This window comes from Aethalodelphis obliquidens, unplaced genomic scaffold (genome assembly GCF_003676395.1).
Source record: "Aethalodelphis obliquidens isolate GAN/ISIS:26980383/991018 unplaced genomic scaffold, ASM367639v1 scaffold4, whole genome shotgun sequence".
Taxonomy (NCBI): Eukaryota; Metazoa; Chordata; class Mammalia; order Artiodactyla; family Delphinidae; genus Aethalodelphis; species Aethalodelphis obliquidens.
Window position 1 is genome coordinate 34,223,249 of NW_020837948.1, and position 17,239 is coordinate 34,240,487.

Genomic DNA, 17,239 nt, shown 5'->3' on the forward strand with positions numbered 1-17,239 from the left:
TAATAACGTGAGGCTTGGGGCACCCTGGGTAGAGAGGATGAACACACACTTCACCACCCTGCTTAGAAATATTAAGAGAACTGATAAGGAAACCATCAAGTTGGAAAAGAGGTTATATACGACTTAGATATACAGTAAAGGTAGATTTAGAGATGTTTAGATCCTACAGAAACTCACAAGGGCTCTATGAGGGTTTTTTAAATTACTATCTGATTAATATTTTTTTCTCTCAAAATTGTACTAGATTCTACACACCTGTGGCAGCTGGGGGCTTTGGTGTCCAATCAGTGTCCACTGTCCATTTCTTACTCTGTAACCACTTACTACCTTACCTGCAATGAACACAAATTATAATTATATAAGGTATTAGAAAAATAAAAGGCATTATTTTTCTTATTTCAAAATAAAATATGAATATTTTCAGAACTCCAAATGCTAGGCATTTTCATGAAAACAATATGATCAAAAAACATGCAGAATTTCAAGGTATTGCACAAAATCTCTTTCACTGAAACAGATTTAAAGTCAAATATAATTTACATTTTACAGTTATAGCATTAGCAAGGACAGTGGTATATCATCTAATATGTAGTTTAAAGTTCTTACCTAAATGGTGAGTGTGAACTCTGTAGGCAAAGACATGCATTGGATACTTTTTATAATGGCATGAAATATCAGAATTCACCACTGTTAGAAATGAAAACACAGAAAAAAGTCACTATTCAACTGGAAAATAACATTATTCTTGACTAAAAGTATGTATAGAGTATTCACAAGTAGCTAAGCATGGGGGTTTGAGTAAACATATACTCAGCAGATATTAAGCACTTATTTTGTGCCAGCTACTTTACTAAGATGAGTTAAGAACCCCTTACCCTCATATTTTATTTCACTCATAAACAAAATGACTAGGCCAAATCAACAGTGAAAACATAGGCTTAATTTGATATCTTTATCACGAAATTTACACAGTTGAAAAAGCTTAAACATTTGTTTTTATTTTTAGAACAGAAGGATTTTTGAAAAATTGATTACAGATACCTAAGATAACAAGATTGACAGTTCCTGTTGAGAAGGAAACATTTCATATACTTTTCCTTCCTTGCAGACTAACACATAGTAGCTATTCAACAAACGTCTTTTAAAATAAGCCAATGAAAAGTAATGAGATCATACTTGTCATTAACTTTAAAAGATTCCCAGTAAGAACAAACAAACAATATTTAATATGACACTTTCACCAAAGAATAAGATACACTGATGAATAATATTATATTTATTCCAATAGCTTTTTGTAAGTTTAGGAGAAATCAGCTATTATTATCCCCATTTTACAAATGGAGAAATAAGCCCAGTAAATCTGTGTTCAAAGACTTGAGTTGCACCTGGATTTGCTGGCTTTTGATTCTGAATCTGATATTCTCTGCAGCAGTTTATGCCACAGTATGATATGAAATTTGTTTCTGGCATCAGAAGAATGGATGATTGATTTGTAAAATACTCAAGAATTATTCTTTAATTTGTATAACCCTCTACTTACCCATGGGCCTCAATTCTTAGCATAAAAACTGGAAAATAATAAACTACTGGCTTGGAATAATACAAAAACCTATTTTAACTCCAAGGATAATAAAGAACTGGTGTATTTTTCAGGGACTCAAAAATATTGGTCATTTCAAGTGTTTTGAAAAATATACTGTAAATCCATTCTTAAAGATTAGATAATGAGGTAAGGGTAATTCTGAAAGATCATTACTCACCTTTCTCTCCTGCTGGTATAACAGTGTCAACAGACATCATAAGGTACATGCCAGCAATTAAAGGCTGTCTGCAGAAAACAGTAATATTTATCTCAACTATTTGCAAAGTCAAAACTATTGCCTTGGAAAAATAAGGTATACTTCAATACATTGGTCTGTAAAATATGATTCATGTGAAAATTAAAATAATATGGTAGAAGAGGTAGAATATATATTTTTTTCTGGAGAAAACTTTACTTTCTTGGGCAAATAATACACATTTTTGTGGCACAGTAAATGTGGAAGGCAGTCTCTTAGTGGCTCCTGTGATGGTTAATTGTATATGTCAAGTTGGCTAGGCTGCAGTGCCCAGTTGTTTGGTCAAGCACTAATTCAGATGTTGCTGTGAAGGTATTTTTTAAGAAGTAGTTGATATTTAAAACACTGACTTTGGGTAAAGCAGATTATGGTCCACAACGTGGGTGGTCTCTTAAGGGAAAAGACTGAGGTCCCGGGAAGAGGAAGGAATTCTGCCTCCAGACTGTCTTTGGACCCAAGATTGCAATATTGATTCCTGCCAGGATTTCCCACCTGCCAGCCTGCCTTGAATATTTCAGACTTGCCAGATCGGACAATTGTGTGGGTCTATTCCTTAAAGTAAATCTCAATTTCTCTTTCTCTTTCATTCTCTCTCTCTCATACATTCTGTTAGTTCAGTTTCTCTGGAGAACCCTGATCTATACAGCTCCCAAAGACCCACAGCTCTGACATTCGTGCCCTTGTCCAATCTTCTTCCCTTGATGTGGGCTGGACCTAGTAACCAGACCCAGTACTCTGTTATTTCTAACAAACAGAATATAGCAAAAATGACTTCTTTTTTTCCTCCGCTGGGTTCAGAGTATGAAGATTTGTTGTTAACTATTTTCTTCACCTATCAGGCTTATATATTATATTCAGTAACTTCTGAAATGAGGATACAAAATGACTCTCTGGCTTCCAATCCTGCTCACCCTCTTGCTTTCTCCCTTGCTAGCTGTGATGGACACCAGCTGCCATGCTGTGAGCTGCCCTGTTTAGAGCCCACACGGGGAGGAAAGGAGGGAGTCCTCCAGCCCACAGCCAGCAAGGAATTGAATCCCATCAATAGCCACACAAGAGATCTTGGAAGCGAATCCTCCTTGATCAAGTCTCCAGATGGCTGAAACCCTGGCCGAGACTTTGACTGCAGCCTTTGTGCGAGACTGCCAGCCCTAGCACCTAGCTAAGCTGTGCCCAAATTCCTGAGCCACAGGAAAATGAGACAATAAATATTCGTTGTTTTAAGCCACTACGTTTAGAATAATTTGTTATACAGCAATAGGTAACTAGCACAGTGGATTTCCCACTTTTAAGCTCTTGAAGATCTTAAAGTTGTCACTCAGCTAGGATAAGAGTAGTACTTACGGCAGGCGTGTAAGGTGTAAGGAAACACCAGAGCAGTCTTTGTGATTATCTGAAAACACACACACAAAATACACATCTTAAATATAAAAATGTGAAAAATGGATTTCAAACTAAAAATGTTAACTAATCACAACCCAATACTACATAAAAAACCCTACATACTTCATACTTCATAAGTTTCCACCTGTGGGTTCTTTCTCTCCTTCCAAGTTTGCACTTCTGTTCTGCATTCCATGGGAATGGGAAAATTCATGTACAAATTTGTGGCACTGTGTTATGCGGATGTGGAGGTGGGGATGGTACATACTTCCATTGCCTCAAAGCAGGTGGACAAAGGAGAAGTTGTCTGGGTTTCTATTTGAATCCCACTTTGCATTTCTGGTCCTAGGACAAGCCCTGTTCAGGCAGACAGGTGGCAGTTTGTAGACTATGCCCGGTTCTGTGGTTTCCCTTCATACTCCATTTCCATCAGACTCCTAATCTGCAAACACATCTCCAGGTTCAGGGCATTAGTTTAACGTCACACTGTCTTCTTGTGGTGCTATTACGACCTTCATCTTTTTTCTCTCTCTCTTTGTTCTCCTTTTTGTGAAAAAGTTGGGAAAGACAGAATGGAAGTCTGATCTAAGATTCATACCAACTTGCTAAGCCCCTGAGAATGAGGCAGAGAGCTACAAACTCATTGTATGGGCTCATAGTTGTGGTACCTTATGTTGAAAATGTGTTTCCTGGGTCTGTCATCTATTGAGATCCTTGTAGCACTTTGTAAGATGTCAGCTAGGTCTCTCCCTTCCCTGAAGAACTAGCTCAGTGAGGCCTGTCCCCAGCTCTGCAGGCCTGCCAAGGGTCAAACTCATCCCTTCCTCATGCTTTCCTCTTCAAGTTCTAAGTCTTCACATCCTGCTTCTGTCCCACCCCTCCTGGATCCAGACCTGAAACTCAGCTACTTTATTGGCTTTCCCTCCTATTAAAAGAAAAATAAAACTTATAAGTATTTTATGAGTTTAATAACTTTACCAAAGATTTATTAAAAAAAAAAAAAAAACCTACATACTTCATTTGTATGGTGTTTTATAGTTTACAGAGTACTTTCATATTCATGAAATCCATTTATTTCCAATGTATCCCAGAGCAACAACAAAACTATCATTTCAAGCAGTCTGTAGCTTTTTTTCTTGACTCATCAAACTGACTAGTTATCTGCTTTCCTGCAGATACACTAAGTACTAGTCATAAGCTCACAGAAGAAAGCTGTGGCTTCTCTCTATGCATTATCTGTATTGTTGAAACATCCAGAAAAGTTTGTGAACTGAATGGTTTGTTCCATGGGGCTCCAAACAACTAGCTTTTCTACTTTTCAAAAACTGAAGTAGTCCATAATTTGGGCTTTCAAGATATAACCATTTTTTAGAGTCTGTAATGTCTCAAATTTATGTATAGGGATCACCTTATTTGGTTTCTACGCCTCGTTCATTCCCACCTTCTAAACAGGAACCTGATGTTCATTCTTTTTACACCCTAACTTCAGTTGAGAGCTGCTAAGTATCTGCATCTTTGCCAAGGACACTTCAGAGACCTCTTACAAATCTTCTCTCTTCTTTCTTCGTCTTCTCCAAATAGAAAGAAGGTAAAAATTTAAATTACTCATCCAAATTCTGATCTCTTTTGAAGTTGCTGATCTCTAACCACAGAGACCATGAAGAGTAACTCAGACTTACTCATTCCTTCCATTTCTGTATATGTTAAATCCTTTCTATTTCACATTTTATTCTAGTAATTATAAAACTCTGTATCTCAACTTTAAGAGTTGATTTTAATGTAACTATTGTGTATGTGTGTGCAAGATTGATAGATATATGAGAAATTAAGAAGTGAAGTATACTGGACTTCCTTGGTGGTGCAGTGGTTAAGAATCTGCCTGCCAATGCAGAGGACACGGGTTTGAGCCCTGGTCCGGGAAGATCCCACATGCCACGGAGCAACTAAGCTGGTGTGCCACAACTACTGAGCCTGCGCTCTAGAGCCCATGAGCCACAACTACTGAAGCCCGCGTGCCTAGAGCCCATGCTCCGCAACAAGAGAAGCCACTGCAATGAGAAACCCACGCACTGCAACGAAGAGTAGCCCTGCTCGCCACAACTAGAGAAAGCCTGCATGCAGCAACGAAGACCCAACACAGCCAAAAATAAATAAATTAATTATTTAAAAAGTGAAGTATACTAATAAATAACAGCACATGCAATAATTCAAGAAAATTTTTTCCTTTCATCTGTAATTCTCATGAGAAAAGCAAACGTAGCTTCACATAAAAATACATAATAACAGGTAACTAACAAGATATGCATTTTTATTTACCATAGATAAAGTTTAGAAAGAAAATATAACAAATCATGTTTAATACTTTGGTAATAAAACACAAAGGAAATGTCTCTGTATAGTATTAAGCTTGATCTTAAAAACAACACAGAAATAAATTCAATGATAAATATTTTATATTTAATCAGTTGGATTTATTTTTGTCATTTTACAAAGGGACTTTATCCAATCTCCTAAATCAATTTCAGTGAGATTTTATTTTCATAATAATTTCACTGTTCTTTTTTTTTAAATTTCAACTGAGTTTTAAATAGATGGAGAAAATAATAGCAAAAAGAATAAATTACAGGTTTACCTTAATTTTTGCCTATGCTTTTAAATATAGAAAGGATAACTGAGTATTTTTTAAATTTATTAAAATTTTTTTTTATTTTTGAGAACAAGTTTTCCTAAATGTACTGATTGAGATTTAGTAAATATGCCTAGTCTGTACTAATTGCAAAATGATTAGCCATAGAATTTACCCAGAATTACCTAAATATCTCCACTGATCAAAAGAGAATAGTGGATAGGACTTCCCTGGTGGCGCAGTGGATAAGAATCCGCCTGTCAATGCAGGGGACTAGGGTTCGAGCCCTGGTCCGGGAAGATCCCACATGCCGCGGAGCAACTAAGCCTGTGTGCCACAACTACTGAGCCTGCACTTTAGAGCCCACAAGCCACAACTACTGAAGCCCGTGCGCCACAACTATTGAAGCCTGCACGCATAGAGCCTGTGCTCCGCAACGAGAAGCCACCGCCAAGGAGAAGCCCGCGCACCACAATGAAGAGTAGCCCCCACTTGCCACAACTAGAGAAAGCCCGTGCGCAGCAACAAAGACCCAATGCAGCCAAACATAAATAAAATAAAATAAAATGAGAATAGTGGAAAGTATACCATTAATTCATACCAAACGAATTCTAAACTCCAGAGACTCATCTAATTAGCTTGGTTGTTTTCAGAAAACATTTCTTCTGTATATAAACAATGTCATATCTATCTTCTAAGGCTATTTTGAGAAATGGTACTCAACCATTCATTCAGTTAATATTCACTGAGCAATTGCTATACTCAGGCGCTGTTCTACACAATGGGGATTCAGTGAAAAACAGTATGTTCAAAATTCCTGCTCTCATGGTGCTTATGCTCTAATGGAAGTGGAGGAGATAGGGAAATGGGGTAGGTGGGACAGGGAAAAACAAAACACCAAATACATAAACATGATAATGTCACACAGTGAACTCAACAGGATAATATGACACTGGGTAGCTTTTTTATCTACTGTGGCCCAGGAAGGATATGGTGGCCAAGAGGCTGGAGACTGTCCGGGCCATGCAGAGTGTGTTAAGAGCCTGGGTTTTATTTTCTGTCTGCAAAGAAGCCACTGGAAGATTTTAAGCAATGCAGGACAGGATCATATAAGGTGTCCATCTAGCACATTACCTAGCACTTACAGATTACTCACTAATTACTTAATGTCGGATTTTGTAATTTTTTATTTTAATTAACAATATCAAGTGAGAGCTTGTTTCCTCCCTACCATGTCCATCCGAGCAAAAAGTTCTATGTACAATGAGAACTGTCCCTTGGTTTTACATTATATCCTTGTGTTGAAAGAATCAAGTTAATCACATTTTGATATCCAACTTGGCTGATTTTCTTTACCATGACTTAAAAAAGTAAATGGGAAAAATAAATAAGTTAACACATTTCAGGAACTATTAAATAAGTTTATTATTAAAGCTGAAATGTGTCACCAAATTAAGAGTAGCAGGAGTGTTACTAATAGTAACATGCCAGCTATTGCCAGTAACAAGGCATCTTCCTGTTAATGTTCTTCATTAGAACTGTCTAAATTGAGTAGATTTTTAGTCAAAGAAAAGCATGAAAATAAGTCAAAAACAAATTTTAATTTGAAGACATTTTCTAAGCACACATCAAAGTTTTCTCTAAATTAAATAATAGCAAATAGCCAATTAAATAATTTCTATATAATTGTTGTCTGTTTGCTTCCCTGTAGAGATTAAAAAGTGAGCCACAGCCTCACCACTCCAGTGCAAAGACAAAGTACCAGGTTTTCTTTTGATCCCACATGTTTATCAACTACATGCCATATTCTGTAAGAAAGTCAAGGATATCACACAATAATAACAAATCAGCTAAAAACTCAAGTAGTAATATGAGATGTTCAACACATTCTGGAGAAAAATATACTGAACTTCTGACTTAATGTATGATAACATAATGACTTTGGGGAAAACTGAATTTTACAGACTCTAAGTTTTGTCTTAGAGAATGTAAATCTTATATGGGTAGAGGGCTGGTGAATATACACAGATCCAAAGTGAAAATCATACCTGTTTTACAAAAAACTCCAGAAATCAAAATATACAGAAGGAAAATTAGTGAAGAAATACACTTAAGAGCCACCCTAAATAGAGTTGTTTACATCAAATTTATCTTGTTAATCTGATCCACTGAGTCAGCAAAAAATGAGGCATTCTAAAAACTGCTGTGTGTATGTGTGCCTGTGTGTATGAGTGTGTAGATACTATGCTTTACACTTTAGATAGTCATCATTATTTATCCATGGGGTAATAGAATTACACTACTAAGTGTGTGACCTGAGGAAATTCTGTTACTTAGTAATGGATAAACTTTTTTTTTTTTTTTTTGCGGTACGCAGGCCTCTCACTGTTGTGGCCTCTCCCATTGCGGAGCACGGGCTCCGGACGCACAGGCTCAGCGGCCATGGCTCATGGGCCCAGCCGCTCCGCGGCATGTGGGATCTTCCTGGACCAGGGCGCGAACCCATGTCCCTTGCATCGGCAGGCGGACTCTCAACCACTGCGCCACCAGGGAAGCCCATGGATAAACATTTTAACGATGATACTTTAGTAGAGCAAAATTCTAGGAGTTATCACAAAGTAAAGAAAATACTTATAAAGCATGTTCATATACATTTTAGACATCATTTCAGTCAATTGCTATTTCATAGAGTTATTATTTCAAAATCAAATTTTATTATTGTAAATCATCGTGATTTCTTCTAGTTCGACTTTCTACAGTTTGACCTAAAGAGCCCATGTGTTTGTATATATACACAGTGAGAAGTCCCAGCAGGAGCAACTTGAACTCCCTCAAACAAGGCTGTCTCGAAGTCTGGAGGGCTCTCGGACCACAGCTATTCCTATAGTAAGTGGCAGCTTTGGGGAGAAGCATATTTCAGCCGAGTGTTTGGTGTGAAGATTATGACCTTTTAACTCCAACATGATCTTTACCACAGTGATGCATTATTATTTCCATAACCTCCACACTGATCTTCCTTCTGGTGAACTCAGAAACTTCAGCTAGTTTTGCATATTTTACTGATGATTTCCCAGTGTGCTCTGACTTGCTTGCCCTTCTATTGTAACACAGTGCTTCAGCCACAAGATATGAAGCCTCATAAGAATTAATTCATTTCAATTCACTAGGTTATAAATGAAATCTGTCTCTTAAAATGGATGAGACTTTAAAGGTTTACTACCATAAAGAAACACATCAGTGCTTCTGCTAATATTTTACCATATAAGATGAAAAACAAAATCAGAACTGAGATAGTTAAGAAACATAGAGAAAATGAACTCAGAGTATCAAAATCATATGCTGGCTGAAAAAGCTAGTCAAAAAGACTAATTCTGTGACTAGAATAAAAGTAAACAAAAGAGAGGAGAGGAAATAGATGGGAAAATTAATGCAGAGCCGAAGAACCAGAGAAATGGAATCCCACAGCTTAAATAAAGATCAGACAGGAGTGAGTGAAATAACTAAAATGGCCTGAAATCACAGGATTGAATTTGTCCTAATGAAAGGTAGAACAGGAAATGAGGACTATTCCCTGATTTATATTTCAGCATAAATATTGTACATTTACAACATACAATATGTAAGATTTGTTGGGTGGAAAGTTTGGAATTAATTTTTACATTTTCATCACACACAGTTATTTGACCATAGTGCTTTACAAGATCATGACCAGTTTCAACTAGCTGCTCAATGAGTTCCTTTGTTTAAAACGAGCAGGATCTAGAAAGTTATCTATTTAATACTTGGTTGATTAGTACTCGTGATCAATATTGATACCACTAAGAAACTCCAGTCTATAAATGAGACAATCTATAATATGTAAAGAATGTAGCACTCTATTTGGAGCATAGAAAAAATCCAATAAATATTAGTTCTTCTTCTTCTTATTGGTAGATTCCAAAAAATTCCAGCACATGAATATTTTACTTTTAAGAAATATATTTTCATAGTTATAGGTCAGGAATTTCTTTAACTGAAGAAACTAAAGCACATCAAATTTTTCCAACTTAATAACAGGAATAGAAAAAAGGGGGAAAACATGGGAATATTAAATGAGTAAGGAGACAGTTAAAAAAGGAATTAGAATTGAAATGGTATGTTAAAGATATTGCACAAAATAGATATTTTCAAAATGTAAATAGAAATGCTGATTCAGAAAGGTATGACCTAGGGAGATACAGAAGAGAGTCATCAGTGATATAGTGAAATTGTAGTAAGACATAAACATCACGGTCTGGCTAAAATGAAATTCTTGGATTAGGGACAGTAGGATCTCAAAGAAGTTGATAATACATTGTTTCAAAGGCCTTCCATGACTTTTAGCAATAAAGCTCCCCTTGACCAGACTCAAGACAACCTGCTTCTTTCTGAGTTCTGGGCCAGAAGAAGTTAGTTCAACAGGATTCTGTGTTTGTAGAAAAAAGAGTGAGGCAATTTTTATATTGATACTGCAATTGTTTTTTTAATCTATGTTTATTCATTTATCCTGTACAGCTATCATTATGCAAAAATTCTGACAACTCTTCTTTCCAGGTATCTTTATTTTATTTTAGTCTTCTGCTTCAAAAACAGATTGTTCTTTCACTGTACTGGGCTATAGGTGCACTCTCTCTCCAAGGTATACTGGTGAATACTTGACTTTTAGCTATTAATGTTCTGTGTTTACAGAGGATTGAACCCAAGATATCACTGTTAAAGGGATCTTTCATGATTGTTGTTCTCTTTCAGTGAGAAATACTTTTAGCCTGATTGATTTCAAGATATGATGATGAAACTTCATTCACCAGATAGGTATCAGATGACACTGGGAGGTATATTTCATTTTATGTCATTACCGTCCAGTATAATGTCATATGTATGTACTAGAAGTTTTTATAATGGTAAAGATATTAACAGTGAAAACATTAAGAGAATCATTTTTAAAAAGAAATGTAAAATCAAGTCTAATAATGCCTTAGAAGCGTATCATGGCATAGGAGGGTACTGCAGTACTGTAGGTTGAGTGGTAAGACTTCTGAAGAGTAGTCTGATGATGAAAGAAACAAGTATTTACAGACACTGGATGAAACTTGAAAATAGCACTCAACCCAAATCTAATCTTGAGTAAGATGAAAACTGGATGACCACTCACTCCACAAGGGGCTCAGTTTCTCTTTTTTGAGAAATTGCTCTCCTCTGCTTAGGCAGAGATGTATAACCACAGCAAGGTATTTTATCAAATATATAGACTCATAGAATTTCAGAATTGGAAGGGACCCTGGAGATGAAGGAGTTCAAATCTTGCACTTTATAGACAGGGGAAAAGAGGCTACCGAGACTGGGTGTTGGCCAAAGCAATTCAGCTCACTGGTGACACACCTGGGTATGAAAACTAATTCTCGAATGTTAGTATTTAGTAAACATTATTTACGTAAAAAAAAAGAGTTCTATTTCTTAGAGACTTCCAAAGCATTTTATCTATGAAATGTCCTGAAGTTAAAATAAAGGAATTAAGCAAGAATTGATAAGTAACCAGTGGTACTTAAGGATATCCACTTAAGTAGGAAGTACATTTCTCTTAACGTGAGGTGAATGCATGGGATATGAGGTTATCCATTCCATACTATTTAGCTTGCTTTTCTAATAATAGCTTTTAGTTCCTGCCTGGATTCATAGCTAAGTAGTAAAGTAAGTATGTAGAATAATGCATGATAATAACCTATTACATCTTAGGTCCTTAGAAGTCTGTTGATCTCTCCTAATCTTTCCCTCAAGAGATACACTTCATGAGCTCATCTTGTCCTGGTTGTTTCCTGCTTCAATTAGAAAAAACAGGTTAATCATCAATCCTGAGGGAACCAATGTGTTGTTATACACTACATCCCACTAACTGAAAAAGTCCTTCAGAAAGACAGTTGTAGAGTGGATTTTAATTCACTGCACTCTCCTCAGAAGATAAAGATAAAGGATAAAGCACACCCATTATCTACTATCCCACCCACAGTTTTAGATGATGGACCCTTTCCTTATGGAAGTACTGAAAAAGCATGCCTGGAACCATTGCCAAGTCTTATGAAAAACAAAGAAGTAACATCTTTAATAATAAAAATGTATTTTAGGAAATTTGTGAGCAAACAGTAAACTGTATCATACCTTTCCACCCTCTCAGAGTGTTCTGACATAATTTAAAGACCATATTCTTGACTTTCTGCCTATCTTGAATTGACAGACAAGAATGAATCAAGGATACAATACACACCAATATTTTTTCAATAATATATGTACACAGATTTTGTAATAACTATTTGACTGTTAAGCTGGTTTGATCTTTACCTTATGGTTCTTTGTTCTGAATTAACAACATTAAATTGATGGGACAGATCAATTGATGGCACTTTGCTGAGATTAAATCATGGCTCCCAAGGTGACGAAGAATAGGAGATTACTTGGGGATTCATTTCTATAGTCAGGAAAAATTTCATAGAGTCAAAATTACTTGGAAAATCCCATAGGAGAGTGGAGAGTGAGGTCTCTTAATAGATCGAACACAGCCAGTTTTCTTGGCACTGGAGCAGATGGCTGTCAGTTTTGTCCGTTGGGCCATGTTGTTTTTAAAAAATGTTGTTTCTATATAGTTGGACTGTGTTGTTATATAAGAAAGGTTATTTCTGTACATTTGAAACCCTGCAGCAGCAGAGAGATGGACACAAGCACAAGAGGCAAATAGGAAACCGCAGAGGGAATAGCAGATAAGGGTCTCGCGTTCATTCTGGGTACAGGCACACTGAATGAAACCCTGGTTTTAATGAAGGTAAGACACAGCTCCTTTATTGTTTTTTGGTACCACTGGATTATAAATGCAGGTCCTAGAGTCACTTAACAGTACTCAGTAAAAAGATGATTCTCCAAATTAACCAGAAAATGCATATATTAAAATGTTTTGTTAGAGTTTCCTCAAAACAAATTCTCAGTCACCAAATTTCTCCTAGAGAAATCACTGAAAACATATTTTTGTATCAGGACTCTCCAGTTACAGATACATTGATATAAAATAGTCTCCACTCAAAAAGCACTAACACCTTAAGCTGTCATGGCAAACGTGCATCTGCTTAGCAAATATAACTGAAATAGGTGCACTGTTAATACATGACACAAACTGCACAGAGGTTTTCCTGGGGGCTGCTGAAAGCTGGCTTAGCAGACAAGCCTTGGTGCTAAATAAACCAGCACTACCAAAAAAAAAAACTTCAAAAAAGAATTCCTTTTGAAGCTGTCACTGCAGTGAGTTAGCCTCTTTTGATTTTGTACTCACTGCTGTGGGACTAGAAATTACTAGCTTCCATTTGTCCTGTGGCAAGGAAGAGAAAATGCATTTTATCCATCCTGCAAGAAGACGACTTTCACAAATGATGGCCTGTGCTGTTCCCAAAAGAGATCAAATGGAAGGCAGGCAGGCAGGCTCACCAACGAGCTTTTATAATCGCTCTGTGTGTGGAGAATGTTGCGGCGAGACTAATGTCAGAGCACTTTCCTCTTTCCATCTTTTATGAATGCAAAGAAAAGAATCCATAGTGAAGCTTATGATTTATACTATTTCTTCTCTCAGAATTATGAGCCTGCTCCAGAATCATACTTCCAAGAAAGTAAAAATAAAAGAAAAAAACCCACGAATCCTAGGTAAATACAGAATTTTTTAAAATGTGGCAGTTTTTTTTTTTTAAATTATATTAGCACTTTAATATCCATGCTTTTCAAGGTGGAAGTGAAAGGTATTAAACACTTGACATGGTGATTACTTCTTTTTTAAAAAATTTTTCAATTTATTTTTTTATACAGCAGGTTCTTATTAGTCATCAATTTTATACACATCGGCGTATACATGTCAATCCCAATCTCCCAATTCATCACACCACCACCACCACCCACCCGCCGCTTTCTCCGCTTGGTGTCCATACATTTGTTCTCTACATCTGTGTCTCAATTTCTGCCCTGCAAACCGGCTCATCTGTACCATTTTTCTAGGTTCCACATATATGCGTTAATAGAGTTTTTAAATTAATGATTGTTTTTTGAACTTTTCGTTGAACTATATAATATACAGAAAATTGCACAAATCAGAAGTTACAGCTTCAGGAATTTTAAAAAACTAACACACTCCTGTAACCAGCACCCAAATCAAGAAGCAAAAACCCTCCACTTGTGGCCCCTTCCTGAGGCATTAAGTTTTAAATCTTTATTTTGTGTACACAGCATATTTAAACATTTATTTGCCTTTCCGAAGGTGCTGTCTTCTGGCACCTTTAACTAGCTTGTCCACTAGCTTCATGGGCTTTGGTCGGCAGTTTTTAAAATATTATATCTGACTACTAAGAGTTATTTTATTATTTCCCCTTTCTCTCAGTGAAAAGTCCTATCAACCACTTTTTACTTCTGCATCTCAGTTTTTAATATATATTCATTTTTTGATTGAAAGTCTAAACTTTCTTTTGCATTCTCGCAATTATTGTCTGTTCTCCCTACTGAGGGCAGAATGTAACTGCAAAAGTCTAGGAACCACAGTAAAGGTACCAGAAGAATAAGTAATGGAATGAAAAGGAACTTTAAGAGTTTTAATCAAAGAAACTTTTAAATTCAATTTGAAATATAAAGCTAAAAATCATATTTCTCATACAAAATGCTCTATTATGAATTTTTGAATTGTCTGGAGGATATTTTTTACATACATAAAAGGTTTACCTTTCACCCCCTTTGGAATTCTCAACTACTTTGTGCAACAGTATATTCTCCATCTTTTATTTAACTTAAACCGCTAAGTGCTCATGAATGATAAGCAAAGAGAGGGTAACCTAGTGGCAATAACATCCTGTTTTGTTTTGCAAACAGGAAGTTTATAGTCTGCAAAAGCAGTAATTTAATTGGAATATATGCTTTTTGAAGCTCAACCTAAAATGAGTGGCTGTATTTTCAACCCAATTATCTTCATCAGCTTAAAATACTATATCGTGTACTGATTTTGGTTCTTCAATGAAAAAATAAATTCGAAGTAGCTAATTTACATATAATTATTCATGCATGTCGTCCTCAGTATTAATTAGGAAATATACTTTGAATATTATAGCTCATATATTTGACTTGGCATTAATTTTCAGTCATTCAATACGTTTACGTTGTAATTGGTATGAGGATTAATAAAGTTAATCTTCATAAAGCACTTGTGAGTTGAGAAGTAGTACGGAAAACACTGAAACTGCTCAGTGACCCAAATTATCTCTCAAAATTCCCTGAGACCTTAAGCAAATCTTCATAATGTAACATAAAGGGTCTGTTTAGAAGGGTTTGCAGTTACTGCTCAGATTTTATTCTCCTTTCTGTTATTATAGGTGATAGATACATTACACTTAAGTTGGGGAAACAAGGGTAAGGAATACTTGCAAAGAAATGGAGCTAGAAAAGTGTTGGGTAGGGGAGATATCCGTACAAGAAGACAGCCTCTGGAAAATTTTCAAAGATGGAGAAAAGAAGAATTAATATAGAATGAGAAGAAACGGGGAGCAGGACAAAGGGTTTCCAAATGGGATGAAGAGGAGAGCAATGTTTCGTTGGCAGAAAGAGGGAGGTTAGAAGGGTCTCTTCCAGGCCTAAGGAAGGTTGGATTTTATTTTTCTAACAGTTATTTTATAAATGTCATGAAATGTCATATTTGAATAGTTTTCATCAAATGTCTTTTTGGTCACATATTTAGTTAGGGTATCTCTCTCATTTTACACGTAAGACAGTCAACTAACATAAAAAAGGAATTAATAGAAAATAGGAAATAGAATGTACAAATCCTAGCCTCTCTAATGACTTCCGTCTTTTACCGTACTTCTAGAACATAGTAAACAAACGTAAACATGCCAAAGCAATGAGGGGATTAGTGAGGGACAGGGTGTGGAAACCAGCCTGAGTATTTGTGGAGTGTGTGAAAAAATGCCTTGGATCTCCTAATTTTGATGTGAACCCATGAGCAAGTAACTTTATTTTTCCTCTTAATTTCTTTTGGTTAAAAAATAAAATATTATCCGCTATTAATTTAAATGAAAGTAATTAGTTAATGATTATGTACCCTGACCAGTTTAAAAAAAAGAGTTAATAATTAAGGGTGATTAAAAAATCATGAGCTGCAAAGGGGTAAATGAAGGTAAAGTATAAGGTTGTCTCAAAAACAACTAGAAAATAAAAGCGAAATGTGAGAAACTAAATAGTATTAGGGAAACTTTTTTTCCCTAAAAGACATCACTTAAGCTAAACATTATATTGTTCAATGTTACATTGCTCTAAAAAATACATTTTAAGGAAAAAAGGACATTCTGAATATATTCTTTAAAAAGCAATAATACTGCAGTGCTTTACATATCTTTTCATAACCAAATGAATGAAAAAGCAATTCCTGATACTTAATGACCATATTTAGGTATTAAAATAAACAGGTGTCCCATGGAATGAATGAGATGAATAAGGACCATTAGTCTTCCAAACTGAAGATGATTAACAAAATTGAAATGCAGGAAGCTAGAGAATCAGGGAGCTTACACTGGCAAAAGCCAAAAAATATTTCAGGATAATAGCCTTCTTTTGGATCATTTGAGAGGCACTGAATAGTCCTAAAATCATTCCCATGACTCACAACAAGCTGCTTGTGTATAATTAAGGTTAGAGAAGAACATGAAGAACATCCTATTATAATTCTTCTGAAATCAGTGGGATTATCAAGTAACCTGGTGTAGAAATATCCCTACATAAGGGAAGTGGATTCCTTCATACATCAGAATGAAAAGGCATAAATGAGATGAGGTAAGCAACTCCAATCTTTATTCATATTTATTCTATTGTGCAAGGATAATTTCATTCCTCTTCCTTCCTAGTGGTTCAAAGGATTTTTAGAAGGACTGACTCCATTATTTGTTTTATATAGTTAGGACATGAACTTTGATAAACTACACATTAGAAATTCAACACAAATTAAATTCTTTTAGCTTCTAATACCATTGGACTAGTAGCTATACTACCTCTGGCAAGTCACTTAACCTTTCTGAGTATCGATTTCCATTTCTGTAAAATAGAGGGGCAGGGCTAGATGGTCCCTTCCAGTCACACTGCTCTCCTTCTATCACTCCAAAGACTCAGTCTCTGTGTTAAAAACAGGTGCTTTAAAAATGAATTAGTACATAACACATAAGATGTACGGTTTTTACTATTTTCAGAAGAAAAGGAAATCAAAGCCGTGGTTTTGTTTTCAATAATGCCTTTTCAGCCATGTTGCAATCTCTTCCCTTTATCTGAAAAGGCCTAAGAGGCTGTGGAATTTCATGCAGGTTGAATGTTACCTTCTTGC

General features: G+C 35.9%; 1 protein-coding gene across 16 annotated transcripts in view; it reads right to left on the reverse strand.

Annotated features, from left to right (window-relative positions):
- PAM (peptidylglycine alpha-amidating monooxygenase) overlaps nucleotides 1-17,239 on the reverse strand; it is a 282,583-nt gene that overhangs the window by 61,975 nt on the left and 203,369 nt on the right. For all 16 annotated transcript variants that reach the window (XM_027100526.1, XM_027100525.1, XM_027100522.1 and 13 more), the window contains 4 exons: nucleotides 3,183-3,231; nucleotides 1,761-1,828; nucleotides 607-687; nucleotides 256-332 (listed from right to left, as the gene is read on the reverse strand). In XM_027100526.1, coding sequence (XP_026956327.1) covers nucleotides 256-332; nucleotides 607-687; nucleotides 1,761-1,828; nucleotides 3,183-3,231 — 275 coding nt within the window. The remainder of the gene's footprint in view (nucleotides 1-255; nucleotides 333-606; nucleotides 688-1,760; nucleotides 1,829-3,182; nucleotides 3,232-17,239) is intronic.